At 40.1% G+C, this 21766-nt stretch overlaps 1 protein-coding gene across 1 annotated transcript; it reads left to right on the top strand.

Annotated features, from left to right (window-relative positions):
• The first annotated feature begins 1340 nt into the window (after positions 1-1340).
• TMEM41B (transmembrane protein 41B) lies at positions 1341-18265 on the top strand. Its single transcript, XM_026651280.2, has 7 exons — positions 1341-1517; positions 4839-4956; positions 6271-6399; positions 10955-11048; positions 12517-12621; positions 14594-14732; positions 16979-18265. The coding sequence occupies exons 1-7, from the start codon at positions 1442-1444 to the stop codon at positions 17146-17148; spliced, it is 831 nt and encodes a 276-aa protein (XP_026507065.1). The 5' UTR covers positions 1341-1441; the 3' UTR covers positions 17149-18265.
• The last annotated feature ends 3501 nt before the right edge of the window (positions 18266-21766 follow it).

Here is a 21766-nt window from a genome sequence, read left to right as displayed (position 1 = left end):
ATAAATTTGTTAGTCTCTAAGGTGCCACAAGTACTCCTGTTCTTTTTAAAGATCCCTTGGTGGACTAAACAGGATGTGGAGATAGATCCTTTTCAGAGGAGGACCTCCAAGAAAGGAATGGACATAAATCCAAGGTACTAGGCCCGAGAAGTGCTATCCTCTTTTGGATTCCCCTAGGGCCTATGCTAGGACCTACTTCGTTGTAACTGTTTAGTCAACAAATTTAGGGTATCTGCATTTTTTTCTGCCTAGTTAATTATCCTATTGTTTGAGTCACACATATAAGTGCTTTTTGGAACCCACCAGCTGCTAAGGGCTTAAAGTGCTGTCCCTCCAGTTATGGTACACTTAGCACTCCACTATCCCATAGATTCTAAGGCCAGAAGGGACCATTTAGATCATCTACAGTACTCTGACCTCCTGTATAACTCAGGCCTGAGTATATATTCAAAGTAATTCCTGACTGACCCTAGAGCACAACTTTTAGAAATCTAGATTTAAAAATTGCCAGTGAGGGAGAATCTACCACCAGCTTTGGTAAGTTGTTCCAGTGGTTAATTACCCACATTGTTAATGGAGGCCCTGTATTCCCATATTTACTGACTCCATCTCTGCATTACTGTATTTACTGGGTTAAAACACAATGAGCTCTGGTTGAGTGTGTTACCAAGTATAGCGGTTAAACATTCAGCCTCAGCTGAGTATTACTATACTTAACTGCATGATCGTATTTATTGCGCTACACACACAGCCCTGCCTTACTGTTATATTCAATAGGCTAAACAGGCTACCATATATACTCAATAAAACACGCAATTATAGCTGGATATTACCATATATATTGAAGTCTCACCGTGAGGTTTAAAACATGTTTAATGGGTTAATCAGGAAGACCTAGCTCAGTTTACCCTGTTTTAGATTATTTATTGGGTTAAGCATTAAACGCGCACTGATCAAAGCTTTACTGTTTTAATGTTGGGAAGCGGGAAACAGTGAAATCTGGCTGTGCGCTGCCGTATTTAATGGACTAAACGCACCCATGATTGGGCGTTAGCATAAGCTGAAACATGCAACTCACCCTCAGTTTTACAGCATATATTGCGTGGGCACCTAGCCCCCGCTGGGAATTACCGTATTTACATGGTTGAACAGAGTCTTGATTTAGCGTTACCACAGTTAAGTGTTTGTCGTAATTAACAGGTTAAAAACGCAAACCCTGTTTGGCGTTACCGTATTTACCAGTTAAACGCGGAGCACTCTCCCTGCAGGCCCAAGCGAGCCCGGCGGTTCGGGCGGGCATGCGCCGTGTGGGGCCTTGGTGGGGTGACGGGAGCGACGGGTCCCGCCTCCTCTCGCGGCTCTTGGTGCCGGGGAAACCTGGGCTCGCCTGGCTGGGCCTGTGTCTCGTCGCCGGGCGTCCGGCTCTTGGCAGCGCGGGGCCATGGCGCAGCGGAGAGCGGCGGAGCGGGGCCCCGGCGAGCTGGCGAGCGCCCGGCCCCAGCAGCAGCGCATCGAAGGTGCCGCCCTGGGGCCGGGGGGCGGTGTGAGCAGCGGGGCCGCTGCTGGGGGCAGTGTCCGGGGAGGGGGCGGTTGGGGGGCAGAGGGGGGGCAGGGAGAAGGGCTCTGTGGGGCCAGTGTCTGGGGAGAGGACACGGAGGGGGGGTTGGTTTGGGGGCGGGGAGAAGGGCTCTGTGGGGTCAGTGTCTGGGGAGAGGACACGGAGGGGGGGTTGGTTTGGGGGCAGGGAGAAGGGCTCTGTGGGGTCAGTGTCTGGGGAGAGGCCAGTGTGGGGGTGTGTCAAGGGAGGGGCACTGTCCAGTGATGTGTGAGGTGGGGGCACTGAGATGTGGTTGGTTTGGGGCAAAGGGAGGGGCTCTGCAAGGTTGCTATTTGTGGAGGAGCACTGAGGGGAGATAGGTTTGGGGGTAATGGGGGGTAGGGAGAGGGAGGGTCTGTGGGGTCAGTGTTCAGGGACAGTGCACTGAGGGGGGTTGGTTTGGAGTAGTGTGGGGGTAGGGGACACTGTAGGGTCAGTCGGTTTGGGGCAGGGGACTGGACTCTGGGGTCAGTGTCGGGGAAAGGGGCACTGAAGTGGGGTGGGGTTGGTTTGGTGAGACTGGGGCAGTATGGGGAGATGGGAGCAGGGAGAGGGGCATTGTGTAGGGTCACTGTTCAGGGGCATGCAGGCACGGAGGTGGCGGGCAGTGTTGTTGGTAGCCCGGGCAGGTGTTGCAGTTAAGCAGATAGCTCTGAGGACACGCTAAGCTCTGCGGGGCTGTGATGCTGCGGCTCATTCTGTGCTGATGGGCATCTCTGCCCTTCTTCCAGAAGGGTAAGCAAGGGAGCAAGCCTCTCCCTGCCAGTTACCCCCTGGTAGCTCCCTCTTTGTCCCCCATTGTTTCTCTTGCAGTTGTCACTTCCCCATTGGTCAGGATCTGAGTGTCTTAAAGCAGACATCTCACTTTGGTCAGTTGAGCCCTCCGTGTTATGTGCTAGTGAGGGGCACTGTACTGAACCATTCTTGGCTGAATGGCTCATACAGAAGGGTCTGTAGCACCTATGAATTGTGAGCAGCACCTATAAATTGTGAGTTGTCACTTGTTAGTTTGTCAGGTTGGGCATTTTCAGGGAAACAATGTCAATAAAGGACTAAACTACACACAGTTGTACATAAGGCTGTTCATTGGCATTTGGTGACCTAACCTGATGATAGGGCATTCAAAATGAAAATATATCCTTAGTTTTCAGTTCTGGAACCTGTCATGAGCAACCCTGTGCTCACATGTAGCCTTATTTGCATAGAGCAGCTTGCAAGATTGGGGCTTTAATTTGTGTGTACTTACTGGGTATGTAAAATAGTAGAATAATTTAATATCTGGTTGTAAATTGATCGTGAGAGTTGGAAAGGGATTTTCTAAGTACATTGTTGCCTTATCAGGTGCATTTGGGTAAGGCAACCAAATGTATTTGGTCTGACTAGGTATGGCAAGTATTGTGATTATCTACTCTGGTTTTGTTAAAAACATTTAACTATATTAGCACTGCTTGGAAATTGGCATGGTTTTACAGTGCAATTTAAAATCTTTAGCCACCTGTAATAAATTCTCTACTGTATATCTTGCAAACTGTTAGAACAAATTTGGGTGGAATGGGTGAGAAATGGAGAACATACTAATGCCCCATACACATACTTAATTTTACTACTATTAGTTCCATCCAGTAGATTTCCCTTCCTCATATTGGATTATCATCCTGGAGAAGGTGGTAGTAAAAAAAAAAAAAAAAAAAAAAAACACCCAAAGACACAATTAAGTTTGTAGCTGCATGGGTCTAGCACTTCAGACAAAACAGAGGCAGTAAAATTAAGGGAATATGGTAAACATTTGCACTGACTTCAAGGCAAAATTGGCACAGTAAGTAAACTTGAAACTAGTCCTAGCACTTGTTTTGTTTTTATTATATATGTTTCATCATCCTTTTTCTGGCTTACAACATTGAAATGGTAATGCAATAGATTGCTATGCATGTCGCATAGTGGCATCATAATCACGCCACCAGGAGCTGCAAATGAAACCAGCACCTAGGGATTTTTGTGTTGTGGAGCCCCAGCAGAGAAACTAAGGCCAGGTATACACTTAAAAGTTTTGCTTTTTTATTTTTAACAAAATAGCTATGCTGGCAAAAGCCTTAGTGTAGATACAGTTATATTGCTAAAAATGTGCCTTTGCTGGTATAGCTCATTTTGCTTGCTAAACCAGTATCAGCTATACCAGTGGGTCTCAAACTTTTTTAATGGTGACCCCTTTCACATCACAAGCCTCTGAGTGCAACCCCCCTAATAAATTTTCCTCGCTGCGGGGAGCTGCAACTTTGTTCTGTTGCCACAGCACCCTCTGGTGGGCAAAAGGTGGAATTGCATAAGTTATTTTTTTGCGGGGAGCTGCTGCTGTTCTTGTGCACAGCGCCCTCTGGTGGGCAAAAGGTGGAACTGCAGCAAGATTTTGGCAGACGCTTTTTTCTGTATGAAAATTTAGAAATCTGCTGGAGTCATTAAATATGCGTGCATGCAGTAGCGCAGAACTCCCCCAGGAGTAAAGAGTATCTCCATTGAGTGGGGGGGAAGGGGTTACTTGTATCATTGTATCAGTTTAATGTCACACCTTAGGTTATACTGAAAAAAACTTAGCCTTAGTATACACAGGAAAGTGAAAGCTATTTTTAAAAGTACCTTTTCCTTAGGCCTTGTCTTCATTAGGAAAAGGTGTTTTTTTTTAACATGTTCGCTACAATATGTTAATAAGTATGTGTTAAAGTCCTAGTCTAGAAAAGGCAAGATGTTTTTGTAAATGTATCTCCTAGGATTTACCTTAATTAGTTAACGTGTTAAAAATATCTCTTCTTGTAGTGTTGACATGGCTGGCCCGAGTTAATGTAGCGCTAGATCTTCCCTGAGCAGAGTTTAGACAGCATGGCCATCAGCATTTTGTTTACTGTAGCTAAACCAGTGGTGGGGAATTTTTGGCAAAAAGTTTAGTGTACTGTACATGCGTGTTCTCATGTTACTTTGCTGTGATTAATAAGGGTGTAAAGCAGGTTTTCTCCCTTAATGTATTAATTGAGGGCCAGCTCCAGTAGTCCTTATTTGGGTTTATGTCAGTGGGAGCTTTGCTCAAGTAAGGAATGCAAGATCTTGCTGCAGCTTCTAGGGAATATAAGAGAGATGGCTTTTTGGTAGGAAGATTTTATCCACAAAATACTTACTTTAAAAACTTTTGGAAGCATAACTTTGAACTGTCATATTTATTTTTTTTGTTAACTATAATTTTGTTTAATTTTAGGAAAGGCCCATATAGAAGGTGGATCAGCACGAATGTCACTTCTCATATTAGTGTCCATCTTTCTATCTGCTGCTTCGATTATGTTTCTAGTATATAAATATTTTCCACAGCTTAGTGAGTAAGTATATTGAGAAGGATTAATTTGCTGGCTTTTCTTTGTAGTATCCTATACAACTAAAGGTTTTAGGACAGGGGTGGCCAACCTGAACCTGAGAAGGAGCCAGAATTTACCAATGTCCATTGCCAAAGAGCTACAGTAATATGTCAGCAGTCCCCCATTAGCTCTCCCAGCGCCTCCCACCCACTGGCAGCCCTGCGGATCCGCTGTTTTGTGGCATGCAGGAGGCTCTGGGGGGGAATGGGAGGAGCGAGGGCATGGCAGGCTATGGGGAGGGGGCAGGAAGGACTGGAGTGGGGGCAGGGCCTGTGGCAGAGCCAGGGGTTGAGCAGTGAGCACCCCCCGGCACATTGGAAAGTTGGTGCGTGTAGCTCCAATCCTGGAGTCAGTGCCTATACAAGGAGCCGCATATTAACTTCTGAAGAGCCGCATGTGGCTCCAGAGCTACAGGTTGGCCACCCCCGTTTTAGGAGGTCCCCAAACTGACATACCTCAACATTTTCATAACCTGATAGAAATATGAAAAAGGGGGTGGTGAGGGGTGGAAGGAAATTCATTAGACAACCCAGAAAGTCAAAATATAAAACCTCAAAGTTGGAAATATCCATAAGCAAGTGCTGGAGACTGCCAGTCAGTGCTAGACTAAAAGCAAAAGTTGTATCACTTTAACTATACTGCTATAATTAAAGCAGTACAGCCTTCCCGTCTTTGAATACAGTTATACTGGTATAAATGTGAGTTATACCGGTGTTGTTTGTTCTCATATAGGTGGGGGAAATAAGCTATACCTGTATAAGGCACTTATATACTGGTATCATTGTGTCCACAGTGAGGAGGTTGTATTGCTTTTAACTATAGTGGCCAAAAAATAAAATTATATCTCATGCCTAACTGAAATAAGGTATAACAGTACAAAAATTGTACTGCATACTTCAACTTTAAAAAGGCAAAAAAGAAAGTACGCACCCATAAGGCAAAATACCTGGAAAATGTTTCCTCTTGTGAAGAAGGATGTAACACTCCATCCCTCCCAAAAAATCTCAGTCAATGTTAATTTTTCTTCATCTGTATAATCTGAACAAGGAGAAATAATGTTGAAAACACCTAAAATTATCTGAGGGTTTGAGCTGCAGAATCCTATAGATTTGTGTTCTCTGCCTAGGAAAGTTATCACACCAACAATTAGACTAATTGTTTTGCTCACATTATAGCTCTTTGATTTATTATCTTATATTGGGGCAAATGAGTTTTAAAATTTTATTTACTGATTACTTAGCCTAATTCCTGGAATTTTTTTTTTTTTTTTTTCTTCAGAGAAGAGAGAGAATGTATAAAGATTCCCAGAGACATGGATGATGCCAAGGCCTTAGGAAAAGTCCTCTCCAAATACAAAGACACCTTCTACGTCCAAGTATTAGTGGCTTATTTTGCCACATATATTTTGTATCCTTTTCCTGGTGATATGAAAGTTGTTTAGTTGCAGTTAATGGTGTTTTTCTCTGAAAAATTTGAAGCGGGGATGTAAACATTGAAGGAGGGATGTAAAAGAGGATGAAGATTAAAAATGTAACTATTGGGTTAGGTATTGAAATGCCCAAGAATATTGAACTCTAAAGTACTTAGTCATTTTCTTGTGTATTTCAGTGCCTGCCTGCCTGTAAGAATGGACCAGACTGGCAGAATGAAAGTGTGGTGTACATGTACACTAGTAAATGCAGCTAGAAAGTTGTTTTAAATCTACCAATCTTGACAGTGTCCTTTTTGGAAATAGTTCTTAATATGTAACTTCACATATAAACTATCTGGCTTTATAGAACATATTGGTTCAATTGTTTCAAATCATTTGTATGGATCTTGTGGAGATCTTAAAAAGAAAATCAAAATTAAATACAGCCCCACATTCCTAAGATACTCAAACACTGCCTCTATTACAGCTACTATAAAAAGAGAGAATTTAAATTTGTATCTGGGGCATTTCTCAGAAGTATTTCAAGGCACGCCTTAATTCCTGTAATGCCTATTTTACACAAAGAATTGCTGGATCTCTTTATGTGAAGTTAACAAGAACAAGATATTTGGAGCTAAAATACAGTCTAATTGTTACTCCAAGCAGCAGTTCTCTTTTTGTTGGTAGTGACGCAGAATTCAGAATATATTAATTAGTAATAAAAAATGCTTAGATAAAAATGAACCTTCAATGGTTGTTCCACTTATAATTTTTAAAAAAGGATGGTGGAGGAGGTCTTCTCTAACTCAATATGAGAGGTTTTAGTAACTCAAAACAGGGTTATCCAATGTCATTAATTCAGTAATGATTTATCTTACAGCTGCTTCTATTCCAAAAAGCAGTTGTTCACAAATAACATTTTAAATGGATCCTATACAAAAGGGAAATGAGTTGAAATGACAAAGATGGATGTAAGGTAACAAGTGTTTTTAAAAAAAACCCAATCAGCTGTCTAATTAAATACCATGACATCTGCTGCTTTAATAGTTAAATGTCGCTCTTCTTAGATTAGTGATAGACTTTGGTCAACTAATGTGCATGCTGTGATGTGTTTATCTCAAACCCTTGAAATATGCTTACAAAGCAATTTTACACTTTGTTCATTTACTCTGAGTTTGATACTGTTTGTCTTGTTGTTCTAATCAGTCACACACAGTTAATATCAGGATGGCACTTTAAAATATGATTAATATTAAATTTTTTACAAGTTCCCTTACCAATGAATTAAGCATTTTGTCCCCATTGATCATACTAGGGAACCACATGTGTGTACTGGAGCAGATATCCCTCTCAGGTCTTATGGAAGAGAAGATCTTGCTCCCTAGTGGCATCATTAGCCCGACCTCCCTTGCTTGAGCCAGACATGGGCCTCTGTGAAAAGGCAGCACCAAAAGAGTTCCAGCAACCTCCCTTGTTACTAGATGGGGCAGTAGCACTTGCACCTGACACCTTCAAGGCATTCTAGTACCCGCTGACCTGGTTCTCTGAGGCTCTGAGCATTGAAATCTCAGTGACCCTAGATAAGGTCATTAAGTTCTTTGACATCCTGAACTCCTCAGCCCCAGCCAGGATTGCCCTCCCTATCAGTAAGGGCACACTTGAACTCGAGAAGGGCATAATCTTCACCTTTGGGAGACTCCAACCACTCTTCCTCCCTCATCTAAAAGGAGCAAAAAAGAGGAGCCACAAAAGAGCTTTGAAACTTTATATGCTTAACGTAACCTATGGTGACTTGTGATATCAGCAGTACAGGAAAAATCCAGGTTTGCAAAGGGCACCCCAGAAAAGAGACCATAAAAAAAGGACCTTTTTTTTGGTGTAAGACTGATTCCTTAGCATCACTACTAAGCTCTTGTGTTCTAAAGTAAAATATCAGGCTTTGTTCAAAATATAATTTTGGGAGATCAGAGCAAGTCCACTTTCCGACAATGCTCCCACAGGATAACAAGAGAGAACTCTGAGAGCTCGTGAAGGTGGGTCAAATGGTCTCAAAGATATCCTTACAAGTAGCCACGGTTGTATCGGACTCTGCCATCACTATGAGATGGGCTTTGGTTTCAAGTGTTCGGCATTTCCAAGAAGTGCAATGCACTTTGAAGGGATTGAGCTCTTCAGCAGCCAAACAGCTGAAGTGTTCTACTCCCTTAAAGATTTTAGATTGTGATCCCTTGGGGAATGCACCCCAGTTCTCTATCGCAATCGTACATATATCGTCCCCAAAAGAGAGAGGCCCAAGGAGAGACACTGGAGCCAAGTTAGAGCCTACCCTCACCTTCAGAAGCCACCTTGTTTTTTTTCACCAGGTGTGGGTTGTGATTACAGTTGACCAATGGGTGCTAGGCATCATCAGTCCTGGCTACTCTAACCATTTCCTTGCCTTTCCCCCATGTACTCCTCCTCCTTCCCTGTCTTTTCAGACACCCTTCTCATGAGAACCTGCTCCAAACAGGAGTGGCCTCGTTGCTTTGTCTAGAAGTCATAGAAGAGGTACTGCAGGAGTACGGGGAAAGATATTCTGCTATTTCCTTATTCTGAAGAAGAAAGGGGGCCTTTGTCCTCTCCTTGAGCTGAGGAGATTGAATGAAAATGACACAGATTCAGGATGGTAACACTTGCCTCCATCATTCCATCACTTCAGACTCAATAGAGGCTTGTAACTGTCGACTTACAGTACTTATGCTTCTCATAGCTATCCACCCGGTCCACAGGAAGTACCTGAAATTCATGGTAGGGCCAGCCATTACCAGTACAAGCAGTGAGTCTTCCCAAAATGCTTAGTGGTGGTGGCTGCAAACCAAAGAAGTATCAATGTCTACCTGATCCCAACAACAGCTGGCAACAAGCCTGAAATGTGCCTTCTGCCTGTTTGCCTAAGTGCACTTCTGTGTGAACTAAGAAGAATTGTCCTTCCCCCTATCACTATTGTTAGTGTTCATAGGAGCCATGATCAGCTCTGGTCAGTGAGGGCTTTTCTTCCAGAGGACAGAGTCCTATCATTGTAGTCATTTCTAAACAGAATAAAATCAAACCTGACTATGATGGTACAGACTTGTACACCACATTGGTGAGTGCTTGTGACAGTGCTTTCCAGACTTCCACTTGTGGCCCCTTCAACTTTGGCTCCAGTTAGCCTACTACTCGATAAGACATCAGATGAACAAGGTTGTAGTTCCACTTCATATCAACACACAGCTGAATTGATGGCAAGACCCCAAGAACTTTTTTTCCTCTACTTCCAGGCAGCAACTCCCAGTTCCCATGGACTTTATTGCTACCACTTTCTCAGTTTCATTTGCTAAAGTGGTCAACAATGATGTATTATAATTGAATTTGAATTGACACTTCAAGCAGATTAATACTGGACAAGGGAGTCCACCACTCAGTGCTTTTAGATTCATGCCTACATGACATCAATTACTCTAGGTTTGCATTTGGATGGCTTCCTTCACAACTGTGAGGACTAAAAATACAACTTTATAAAAAAACAACAACACTGAGTGAGCTTCTGCACAAGTTGAACATGTCGTGCTGACCACATAAATAAATACTTTAACTTAATCTGGACTATATGTTTGACATCCCTTATCTAGTTTATGTAGTGAGAAGTATGTAGTCCTTAACCTGGACCTCTAGGATGAAGAGGTTTTTAAAAGGGAAGAAATTTAGGGTAGGAAGGCGATCTCATGGTTGTCTGATATTACTATTGGTTTGTGTGCCAACATGTCACTTTTTAAAATTAAACACTTTTAAGGGGGTGTCGTATGCAATGGATTATTGTATTAGACTTTAACTTTTCAAGACCTGGTTTCAAATTCTGGCATACGTCACAAGCAAATATGGGTTTGGTCTTATCCTAGTACCAACATCCATAAAACCTCCACAATGTTTTGGATGTTTTGGCAACTTCTGCAAAAAATAAAAATAAAAAAAAATTCTGCAGCTGAAACAAAAGTTAGATGTTTGGGCAGGAATGACAAGGTGAAAAGTCTATGGTCAGTGTTATGTGGAAGGTCAGACTAGATTATTCTAGTGGTCCCTTCTGGCCTTAAAATCTAAGAAAAGTGGTGTGAGGCTGGAATGGTATGTGTATGCTGTGGGTGAAGAATGAGGTTTTGTTACTGGTCATATAGTACTTATTTGTACTGTACCTTATCAAAGCTGTTTCAGTCGTCCCGTCACTCGAATGAACACTAAACCTAAAATCTGAAAGAAGAAAAGAGTTTGCACTGATTTAACTAAGAGTGTCTTTGCAAAAAAGATTTTGTTAAATTGGTGCAAGTTTATGTGGGCAAGGCCTTAAAAACTAATATATTAATGCATTGCTTCCCAAATATCTCTTGTAAACTGCTTATGCCAACAGTAGTATTTTGAGGATATACATATTTCTAATGTTCAGCTTGCAAGTTGGTAAATACCATGATCACTTTTAAAATGAAGAATGTAAAAGTTCTAAGTAACATGATGTTCTATCCTTAACTGAGAAGCACTCAGCTTGCAAACATTTGCTATACCCGGCTCTATATTTCTCAGTATCCTCTCAGGGTTTCTTTATCCATTCCCATTAGCCTTATTTCTTGTCTGTCTGGTAAGTATGTATTTCTCCTTCCCCTCCCCCCAATAAATTGGCATTTGGGATGACTGCTGTTGTGGTCAAGCAGGGTTTAGGAACAACATCAAAAGTTATTTTTCCTCCCTTGGTATCCTGCTGTTAATTGATTTCTCGTTAGACTGGCCTAACACTTAGTAAAGCAACCCCCATCCTTTCATGTATTTATACCTGCTCCTGTATTTTTCACTTCATGCATCCGATGAAGTGGGTTCTAGCCCATGAAAGCTTATGTCCAAATAAATTTGTTAGTCTCTAAGGTGCCACAAGGACTCCTCGTTGTTTTTGCTGATCAGGTGGTTGGTTATGGGTATTTTAAATGAGTGTTTAGGACCCACGCTGTGCAGATGCAACAGAGCCTTGTAGAAACAGGCAAAGTTCTCCTGGTTTCACATTGTGTGTGTCACCAACTCAAAAACTCACAGTGGACTCATGGAGTTCTTACAAGCCCTGGAGCACATTAACACATGGCTTGGAGCTTGCAGACAGATCCCTGCTTCAGAGAGCTTGCAAATAAGGTCTTTATTCTACAAAACACCTAGCAGCACCCCCACCAAATCTAGTGCTGCTTGCTACTAAAGATTCAATGGGAGTACTCTGAAGAGCCAGAACTAGATCATATAACAAAGATCTAGGCTTAATGGTTTTCACACCTCTCCCCAGATGTAATGGAAATCACTTGTCTGGACAAGTAATTTCCATTAATTTTTTTAGCAGTAGTTTGGGGAGTGCTGTCTCTCCCCTGCTGCGGCAGCCCTTGAGCTGGGCTGGGAAGGAGGGGGGGGTCTCTCCCTCTTGCCGCAGCAGCCCCCAAGCTGGGGCTGGGAAGCAAGGGGGTCTCTCCCCCACCATGGAGCTGAGGCTGGTAAGGAGGGCTGTCTCTCCATGGCAGCTGTAGCCCTGGAGCTGGGGAAAGTCGCCTCTTTCTCTGGCCCTGCAGGTCCCAAATTCCCCCCACCCCCTCTTCTCACCCCACCACTCCCTCCCACCTACCCCATATTCCTCCTAATGCCACCACATCACCTTACATGTGTGTCTTCTCCAGGGTCCAGGCACCTAATTAGTAGAACCGCACGTGCCTGCGCAGCTGCACTAATTAGGTGGGCAGCCCTTCATTTTCTTGTGTGTGGCTGCCCAGGTGCGCACCTTAGAGGGAACTATCTGTGGACCACCTGAATGGAACTCATGAGCCACTGGTGGTCCACGGACCACAGCTTGAGAACCTCTGGCCTAAGCAAAGCTGTTATAGAAAAGATTCTAACGATTGGTGTTGTATGTGTATATGTAGGAGTGGCTAACACAGACAATTAAAAGGAGAACCCTGTAAAGCAGCCTAAATGGATAGCTGTATGGAGCCAGGCCCTTTACTGCTAATGAAATCAGCAGGGATTAGAGATTGTTGTACAAATTGCAAAGAATTTCTTCTCACTTTCTTTTTCATTTGCAGTGTTCTGGACTTGGAGCCTCTTTCTGTTATATGCTTTCATATTTAGTTGGACGGCCAGTTGTGTACAAATATTTAACAGAGAAAGCAGTGAAATGGTCAGAGCAGGTAAAGTTGCTTTTGGTAAACATTCATGCTGATTATATAAACTTAGAATTGAAAAAGATGGAATCATAAGGGTTTTGGTGTTCACAGTAAACCTAATAAGAAATGGCTGATTCTGCCATCATTACTCACAACTAGCACCTCACTCCAAGTGTATTCTCCTTAAAGCAAATGGTGCAACTCATTAAGTGTACAGTACTACTGTACTTGGTATGAATAAGCATGGCAGAATCTGGCCCAAAGCATATTTATAGAATGAGGTGGAAAGCAAATTTAGCATTAAGCAGGTTCAGCAAATACAATTAAATATGTAGTCTTCCTAATGTGATATTTAAACTTTTTCATATAAGGAATCAGCTTAATTTTTAAAAATTAAACTGTCCTCTTAAATTTGAGTTCATAGTTAATCTGTCTAACTGCAGTAATACTCTTATTTCAGATTTTAAAAAACATGATTTTTTAATGTTACAACAGTAAACACCCTCTTGGATGAATTTCACTGGAAGAGATTTTCTTGATGAACAAAACCATGCTCTTTACTTTCTGTGCCCAATGTTCTATTCTTAAACAAACTTTAAAGTCAACTTCTCTGGCCATTGTGGATCAGGAATAACTGTTTTACAAATCTTTGTTTTGGATGTATAGTTCATTTTTAAAAAAATCTTTTAAACCTGTTTCTTCATAGCCAGGCAAACTGTACCTGATCTGTTTTGGCAGGAATCGCATTAAGCTGTTATCACTATTTGTGTATATAGGGTCTGTAGTCCCATTTACATGATTAGTCAACTGTGGGTGTGGGGTGGGATTTGATTACAATGTAGTTGTCCCATTACTCTTTCAACACAGCTACAGATGGTGCAGTGTAGATGAAACCGAGATAGTTTTAAGAATTGTGCTAAAGCCTGGGATATTTTCCAATTAAGTGAAAACATTAAGCACTTGCTATCTGGGACCTATCTCCACTAGTAAAGCTACACACACTAACAGCCCAAAACCATGTTATAAGCATGTTGAGAAGCTGTTTCTAAATCAGATAACGCATCTTGGTTCAAGGCCCACAGGTAAGATCAAACAGTGTTATAGTTTAAGGCTTCACTTCTCTTGTTTTTCACCAGGATAAAAAGTGTATTTTTAACATGGTGTTGACAAGGCAATTTGTAGTTATTAGTTTTAGTATGTTAGCTGGTCAGAGTAAGCCTTAGGCTCCCCTCGCTAATGCATGTTCAAATGCACCTCTTTCTTTATTTAGACAAATATACCGTATCTAACCTTGGTGTATAAACATAGTAAAACCTCAAGTCTGAATAAGGTTTTCAAATACACTGCTACCTCGATATAACGCGACCCGATATAACACGAATTCGGATATAACGCGGTAAAGCAGTGCTCTGGGGGGGGGGGGGGGGGATGCGCACTCCGGTGGATCAAAGCAAGTTCAATATAACGCGGTTTCACCTATAATGCGGTAAGATTTTTTTGGCTCCCGAGGACAGCGTTATATCAAGGTAGAGGTTTATGTGGTGTAAAAGGGCATCTGGATCTAAGTTTTTACATTCTGCTTTTCTATCTGATGTATCTGCACAAACAGAGACCAATAGTTGCTCTTTGAGCTATTTTTTTTCCTTGTTAAAGAGTGAGTTGATTGAGTTCACTGAGTAGATATATAATATGATGTCTAACTCCCATCCCAAAAGTCAGAATTTCTAAGCTAACTTCAGCACTGTATTTAACAAATGTTTTCCTGACCCTTCTCACAAGCTCCAATCGGAACTTGTTTAAATATTTTGTTTATTTTTTTTGCCTTTGTTAATTTCTGCTAAAGAAAGGTGTATATAAACTTCTTAGCTAATAACCAGACTACAGATGCACTATATCTGAATAAGAACAGCCTTATTTAATGGTACATGTGTTTAAATTAAGATCATTGTATTTCCAAGACAGGGATTTTACTGAATTTTTTTTAATTTTGTGGCAGGTTGAACGACACAGAGAACACCTCATTAACTACATAATATTTTTGAGAATAACGCCTTTTCTTCCTAATTGGTTTATCAATATAACATCTCCTGTAATAAATGTACCACTGAAAGTATTTTTCATTGGTACTTTTCTAGGTAAGAATTTTGGTTAATAAATTAAAGCTTTTTAAGGACCCTGTTGTTTTTTCCTCCCCGTTCAGAGAATCATTTAGTGTATATCACCATCTACTGGTCAACTGAATGATTACATGACTTCACTATTTCTTTTATTTATATTTTTCTATGGAGCTGATCATCATAATATGTGAGGGCCTCACATCTTACTCCAGTGTTGTTCACATTTTACAGTTGGTGAAAATGAGACAGAAGTTCAGTTACTTGTCCAAGGTTACATGCCAAATCTGTACGCTTCAGCAGTGTCCTTTGTCCCATTTTGTGATTTTTTTTTTTAAAGTAGAATGACTGTTTTGTATTGAAAACGTGAAACTCAGATTTATTTTATGTTCTTTATGCAAAATTGTTTTGCCTCAGAATCTCTCATGTTTTCACATGAAGGGCTTGTTTTTCTCCAATTTGTTTACCATTGTCATTTTTCTTGAACGGATTAACTTCCTAATGAAATTCAAAAAATGTTTTGTGTAGTCTTCAGTTTGCATTTTGTTACAAATATTTTTCACCCGGGGTATGAGCTATTCATGTACTACTAACTCTATAGGAAGCAGTATAGCCTAGTGCAGTGGTCTCCAAACTTTTTTGATTGCGCACCCCAACTGCCGAGGGAGGGGGAAAAAAAAAAAAGCTGCTCAGACTCCCGGCCGAACTGCCGAGGGGGGGGGAGAGAGGGGAAGCGGCGCTGCTCCGGCAGCGCTCCTCCTGCCGCGCACCCCGGAGGATCCTCTTGTGCAGCCCCTGGGGTGCACGCACCCCACTTTGGAGACCACTGGTCTAGTGGATGTAATATTGGATCATCATTCAGGAGACCTTGGTTTAGTTCCCACCATTGGAGTGCTGGGTGACCTTGGGCAAGTCAGTGCACTGATTTCCCCATCTGTAAAATGCAGATTATAATACTGACGTCCTTTGTAAAGTGCTTTGAGATCTACATAAGAGCTAGGTATTACTATTATTATTATTATTATTGTCTCGACTGAACCTAAAAGAAAGTGGTAACTAAATTAATCTTACAGGATGGGAATTGTCTCTATCTTGGTGAACAAGTGAATTATTTTCCCCTAAAAAAAGAAACAACAACAACAACAATCCTATGATGTCAAAATACATCTATTCATTGGTGTGTCTACTAGATTAGGTGCTTCGAGACGTTTCGGAAACTCCTTTTTTTTCCTTGTCACAAGAAAATTATATTTTTCCAACCTTCTAGTTCTATTGAGCTGCATAGCTAAACAAAAATACAAACGAAGATTATCTACTTAGCACTTATTTTATTATTTATTAACCACTAACTATGTAGGGAAAAACAGCATGTAATTTAACAAGACTGAACTATGGTGTTGAGACTTACATATAACAATCTGTTTGAAATAAAGCTTACTAAGTAGTATGCTTTTTTGAAGGGCATTGTCTTCTAAAATTTAGTATGAATAGAAATAATATGAATGAGAACTGTAAGGTGTCTTTAGTTTGGGATTTTAGGATATAGTCTGTTGTGGTAATTTAGGAAGGCCCCACTCTTGTAAAGAAAAGGACTACTCATGGCAATAAAGTTAACCACATGCATAAACTATTAGCTATCCAAACTGAAATCTCAGTTTGCGTAAACTTGCTCAGTTCTCTCCCTGTGCTTCAATGGAACTACAGCTTATATTTCCCCTCTTTATAAATGGTGACCCTTCACAAGTTGCTCTCTGTCTTCCTGTGTACTAGCATACATTCTTGTCTTTTTTTATTGTGGATGGGTAGTTAGGTGTCTTTTTTGGAAATAGTCTGTAGTATTTGATTTCATAATGGATTACTAACAAAAATCCATGCAGAAATGTATAATTAGAAACAAAATTAGACATGGTAAACTGTTGTTTTTGGTCTAATCCCCATGTGCTACTTACTCATAGTCTGTATATGCAAACTAAAAAGTCAATACAACATACATAGCGGGAAAAAGAAAGTACACCTCTTTAGATTATAATATAAGGTCTAGGTGCTATAGAAAAATGGTGTATGTATGTTTTTCTGTATGATACTGTACTTGTTATGACCTGTATTTTTATTAAGTTCTTGACTTTGTTGCTTTAAACTGTTTCCAACAAAGTTCTAAAATAGAGAGCATTTGCTTGCCTTAAAAAACAAAAAATTGAAAAGTAACTTGTGCTTTTATTGTTTTAGTTCTCTTTAACTGATTCTTTGTTTTATCTCTGTACACATAGGTGTTGCACCACCATCTTTTGTAGCAATTAAGGCAGGAACAACACTGTACCAGCTTACAACAGCAGGGGAAGCGGTTTCCTGGAACTCTGTATTTGTTCTCATGATTCTAGCTATTCTCTCTATTTTGCCAGCTGTCTTCCAGAAGAAGCTTAAACAAAAGTTTGAATAAAGATCACATTGGATCTAAATTTCCCATAATTCATCTCAGGATCAGCACTTCTGATATTTGTATGTTTGGGTTTTTTTATCAGATCCTCAGCAATGTAAAAAAGGGGAGACTTGTAATGGATAAGAACTTCCTTATTTCTTTAAAGGAGCATATTTTACCGTCTGACATTCAAGGAACTGTGTTCAGAAATACTCTGCATATAGTTTTGTAGTCCAAACCATCAGTGTTTTATTCTTTGAAGGCGAGAGGAGGGAACTCAAAACACAGAAGATTAGTTAACTTTTTGCTTTGCTTCATATATGGGGCAGAAAGGCAAAATTGGATAGCTTAAAATACAACCTACAAATATTGGTTTCTAAAAGTTCAAATAACTTTTGGTCAATGTAGTTTGTAGCATTCTACATGACTCTGCAGACTTGAATGTAACTTAATGGTTTGGTCTGAATAATTTTCTCATTGTAATTTTCCACTTTCATCTGCTTTTGTCCTTACTGGTCCCAGAATAATGTAAAGTACAATGGCATTCACTTGTAAAACATGAGCCTTCTCTCTTGGAGCAGTATGTTAAATTCCAGTGATGTAAAACTGCAGGAGGCTAAAATGCTTTCTTCTTTCTCTTCATTAGTGTTGTCTCAATTTAAATACTTGAACTGCTTTATTAACTGGATTAACAAATTCAGTCAAATCATTCCCATACTGTAGATTTTATTTTTGGAGAGCAGGTCAGAATTTTATCTTGGCTTGTTGATTAATTTTGAAGTTTTTAATGCTTGTTTAGACTGATTTTTATTTGTCTAGTTTTGCCAGTATTTCAGATGCATAGACTTATCCTGCCAATTTGAGATAATTACTACATTTTGTTATACAATATATTTCAGTCCTTAAATGATTAAAGCAAATAGAGTAATTATAAGCGACTTACAATTCTTAGGATATATTGAGAATTTGGGACAGAAGGGAGGGAATTTTGGTCTTGGCAATAGTAACCTGCTACCATTACAACTCATCTGGCTAAAAAGTTTTATCAGGTATGCAAATTATTACACAGTTCTTTTGTTTATCTGAAATATTGCCATGTAAAGCTCAGATCATCATGTAATAAAAATCTTACACTTTATACATATCCTAGAAGGCTGCATTCTGTGTTCTGACTGGTGGGTAATTGGTGGTGTTTTATCATCCACTAAGGTATACAATACCGTCTCTTGAATGGTTATCGCTACTGTTATCAGTTTGTTGTATTGTCAGTGGGCCCCTTAAAATATAAGCTCCCAATTCAACACAATACTTAAGCATGTGCCTAAGTATGTGAGTAAGTCCCACTGAAGTCAGTGCTTGCATGCTTTAAAATTAGGCACTGCCTAAGTATCTGTCTGAATCAGGTCCTGCCTCATTAGTACCTGCTTTGCAATGCTCAGATATCTGAGGAATTACTCTGCTGAAATTTTGTACAGTGTCTTCTCATCCTGAAAACTCATCTAAAATGCTCCATGACATGACATAAGAGAACAGTACTATAAATGTGATGATATGAAAGGTACTGGTACCTTCAACAGCTTTGTTCTTTTGTAACATAATGTGGATTGACTCATTCATTTTATCACCGTATTATGTGTAAATACATAGGAAATATATTAATTGCCTACACTATTTTTGTCATCCATTTTTCTTTTATGTAAACTGACTTCAATGCCTATTGAATTTTTCATTCAGATGCGGACTACACAATAAACTGGTGGTTTTGTGTTGCTAGCTAAAACATCAATGTTTTATCACTTGTTTACAAGGTTCGTTGTAAAATATAGCTTTGGGTATTTATGGGTTTAGAATTTTTAGTCTAAAAATGTACTTTAGTAATTTAGTTTTAAAGGTTTATAATGTTCTATGACCTTGGATCCACCAGTCTGAACAGTGAGGTTTCTTCCTGCTGTAATGTTAACCTCAGTCAGGAAAAAAGTCCCTCTTTAGAGATCGTTCAGCACCACTACTAGTCCAATGGCATCTCTAAACATTTCTGTGTGTCCTGCCTGACATAGGTCAGTATAGATTCTACTTCTAGGTTTCATCTACACTGTCAAACTGCAGTTTGAGGGACTCTTGTCATAGAAGGGTCTGAACTATGTTTCAAGTCCTTATGAATCATGCTAGAGCCTTGGATTTTACAGGGTAGTCACAATTCACTGTGTAGATGGGACTAAGCTATGTTGTGAAGTTAAAACTACTCCAACCATGTTCTAATTGGCTTCCCAGCACAGTAGCTTTTTATATCATAGAAAGGACCTTACCTTACAGTTCTCTTCTTTTGCAAAAACTTAATTGGCTTCTAGTCAACTGTTCCATATATATCTTCAGTGGATGCCAAGAGAAATTCCTTGAACAGTCCCTCATCCCTGGGAACTACTTCAGTGTATCTGAATACTACAGGCATTGGAATGAAAAGAACAGAAAAGAATGTGGGATAAGGCCCAGTTATGGAACACTTGCAATGCCTTCTTTTCATTGGAAGGAAATTCAGCAAGTGATTAAGAGGTACAGCTCTCTAACAGGAAAACAGTGTCTGTCATGAAGCAAGTGGGGAGGTAAGAAGAAGATAAAAAATGTAGCTCCTTTGAAATATCAACGCATTTTGAACTGTTAGGTAACCTGTTATCTTTGGAGTTGTATTACTCTAGTAAACAATATTTCCAAGACACCATTACTAAATGTCTTTTGCATTTGATAATAAAACAAAACTATACAAACTTGTAATGACTTTTCTTTTGTGTGCACTAGCTTCACTTTTTTTTTTGAACATACAGTAAATTTTTAGCTGAATCTATTTATAAATAGTTGAAGTGTTCTGAAATAGTTTTTATAGGCACTTAGAATTACTAAGCCAACTTCAATGCACTGGCTATTCTCCTTGTAGAATAGATTTAATTTGTTTATAGTGTCAGAGCAAAGTAAGAAAACATGACATTTTGCCATGTCTGAGGATTTTAATATTTTTCACAAACAATCCTGATGACTAATTGTGGAGTACTGTCATTGTGATGCTGCTCAAACTAAGGGCATGTCTTCACTACCCGCCGATCCGGCGGGTAGCAATTGGTCTATCGGGGATCGACTTACCGCGTCTAGTGAAGACGCGGTAAAATTGATCCCTGATCGCTCTGCCGTCGACTCCGGAAATCCACCTCGGCAAGAGGCGGCAGCGGAGTCGGCGGCAGCGCGGCAGCGGTCGACTTTCCTGCGTCCTCACCGCCAGGTAAGCCGACCTAAAATACGCAACTTCAGCTACGGTATTCACGTAGCTGAAGTTGCGTATCTTAGGTCGGACCCCCGCTGTAGTGTAGACCCAGCCTAAGACAATTGCCATATCTAGGGATTTAGGATGATACAAATCAGACACTGATGACCAGATGAGATCATCTGTGCTGATCACTTACTTTTTATTTTCAATGAATTATTGAAAGACCCAGAAGTTTTGAAAGTAAAACTTCACTCATAGTCTTCAAAGTTAATGATGGATCCATATGTCCAATCTACAGAATGCTGTCCTGTAGCAGTGGGATTGTTCTTACATATTAAAAGGACCTAATTAAGAGGCTTTTTATCATAAAATTACAATAGCAAATAAGGAAAGTGTTCTTTCTTTAAAATACCACTGACTGGACTATCCTATTAAGCAGAGTAAAACACTTTTTTTTTTTTTTTTTTTTAATTTTTTTAAACTCAGTTCGCAATCTGTTTTCGTTGGTCTGTGCTGGTAAATGGTATATGAAATAGATGGGTATTCACTATTGTAAGATAAACTAAAATAGAATTCACCTTAGGAAATTTTGGAAATCTCTCACCCTATGGTTTGCAATGGGACCAACGTGTTCTCAGCCTGACTGCCTTAATGATGCTCAGCCTTTTACTGGGAGATAAGGCTGTATCAAGCTGGCAGATCTACTGGCAGCTGGGGGTGATACCAACCCCATTCAGTGAATGGAAATACTGAACGAGAGGTGGTCTTGATGCACCTTTGAAAATTATTTTTTAACATTAGTAAATAGTTTAAAAGCTACGTGGAATATTATAATGCATTTTGTAAATGGTGCTATGTAAGAATTAGGTTCTATTTTGAATGTCTTTGCAGCACTGTGATTATGCTGTGGAAATACTAACAAGTAAAATTCTAGCACAGCTTCATGAGGGGTGATATCTAAGATATATATAGGTATAGTGAGGATCTCTAACATGGCCAAAAAACATTATGTACCGTTTACTAGGATTTAAAAAGGAAGCCCCTGGATATTTCTAACTCTTCTAGATCCACCAAAAGAGAATTGACCTGAAAAGTTGTAATCTGTAGGAGAAAGTTGTCTAGATTTTAAACTCCTCTATGTTGTAGCACCTATCTCCCCCCACCCCCCCAAAAAAATTAATTGCTTTAATTTCTTAGCAGCTACCACCACTGTACTGATGTTAATGTGTTCCCTGTGCAGGCGCTGATATTGTTTTCTACATCCACATTTAGTACTTTGGCAAAGTGGTGAAAGTCCCGCTTTACCTTTTAGCGAAGTAGAATCTCCTCTCTAATGTCTGGTCTACACTATGAGTTTAATTTGAATTTAGCAGTGTTAAAACGAAT

This window comes from Terrapene carolina, unplaced genomic scaffold, assembly GCF_002925995.2.
Source record: "Terrapene carolina triunguis isolate 2854851 unplaced genomic scaffold, T_m_triunguis-2.0 Scaffold96, whole genome shotgun sequence".
Lineage (NCBI taxonomy): Eukaryota > Metazoa > Chordata > Testudines > Emydidae > Terrapene > Terrapene triunguis.
This window is presented reverse-complemented; position numbering and strand designations above follow the sequence as displayed.

Bases quoted from the DNA above. Each gene is read 5' to 3' on its own strand.
- TMEM41B (XM_026651280.2), top strand. From the start codon at position 1,442: ATGGCGCAGCGGAGAGCGGCGGAGCGGGGCCCCGGCGAGCTGGCGAGC. The intron at 1,518-4,838 runs GTGCCGCCCTGG...GTTTAATTTTAG, and splicing joins CCAGCAGCAGCGCATCGAAG to GAAAGGCCCATATAGAAGGT. The intron at 11,049-12,516 runs GTAAGTATGTAT...TTTCATTTGCAG, and splicing joins CCTTATTTCTTGTCTGTCTG to TGTTCTGGACTTGGAGCCTC.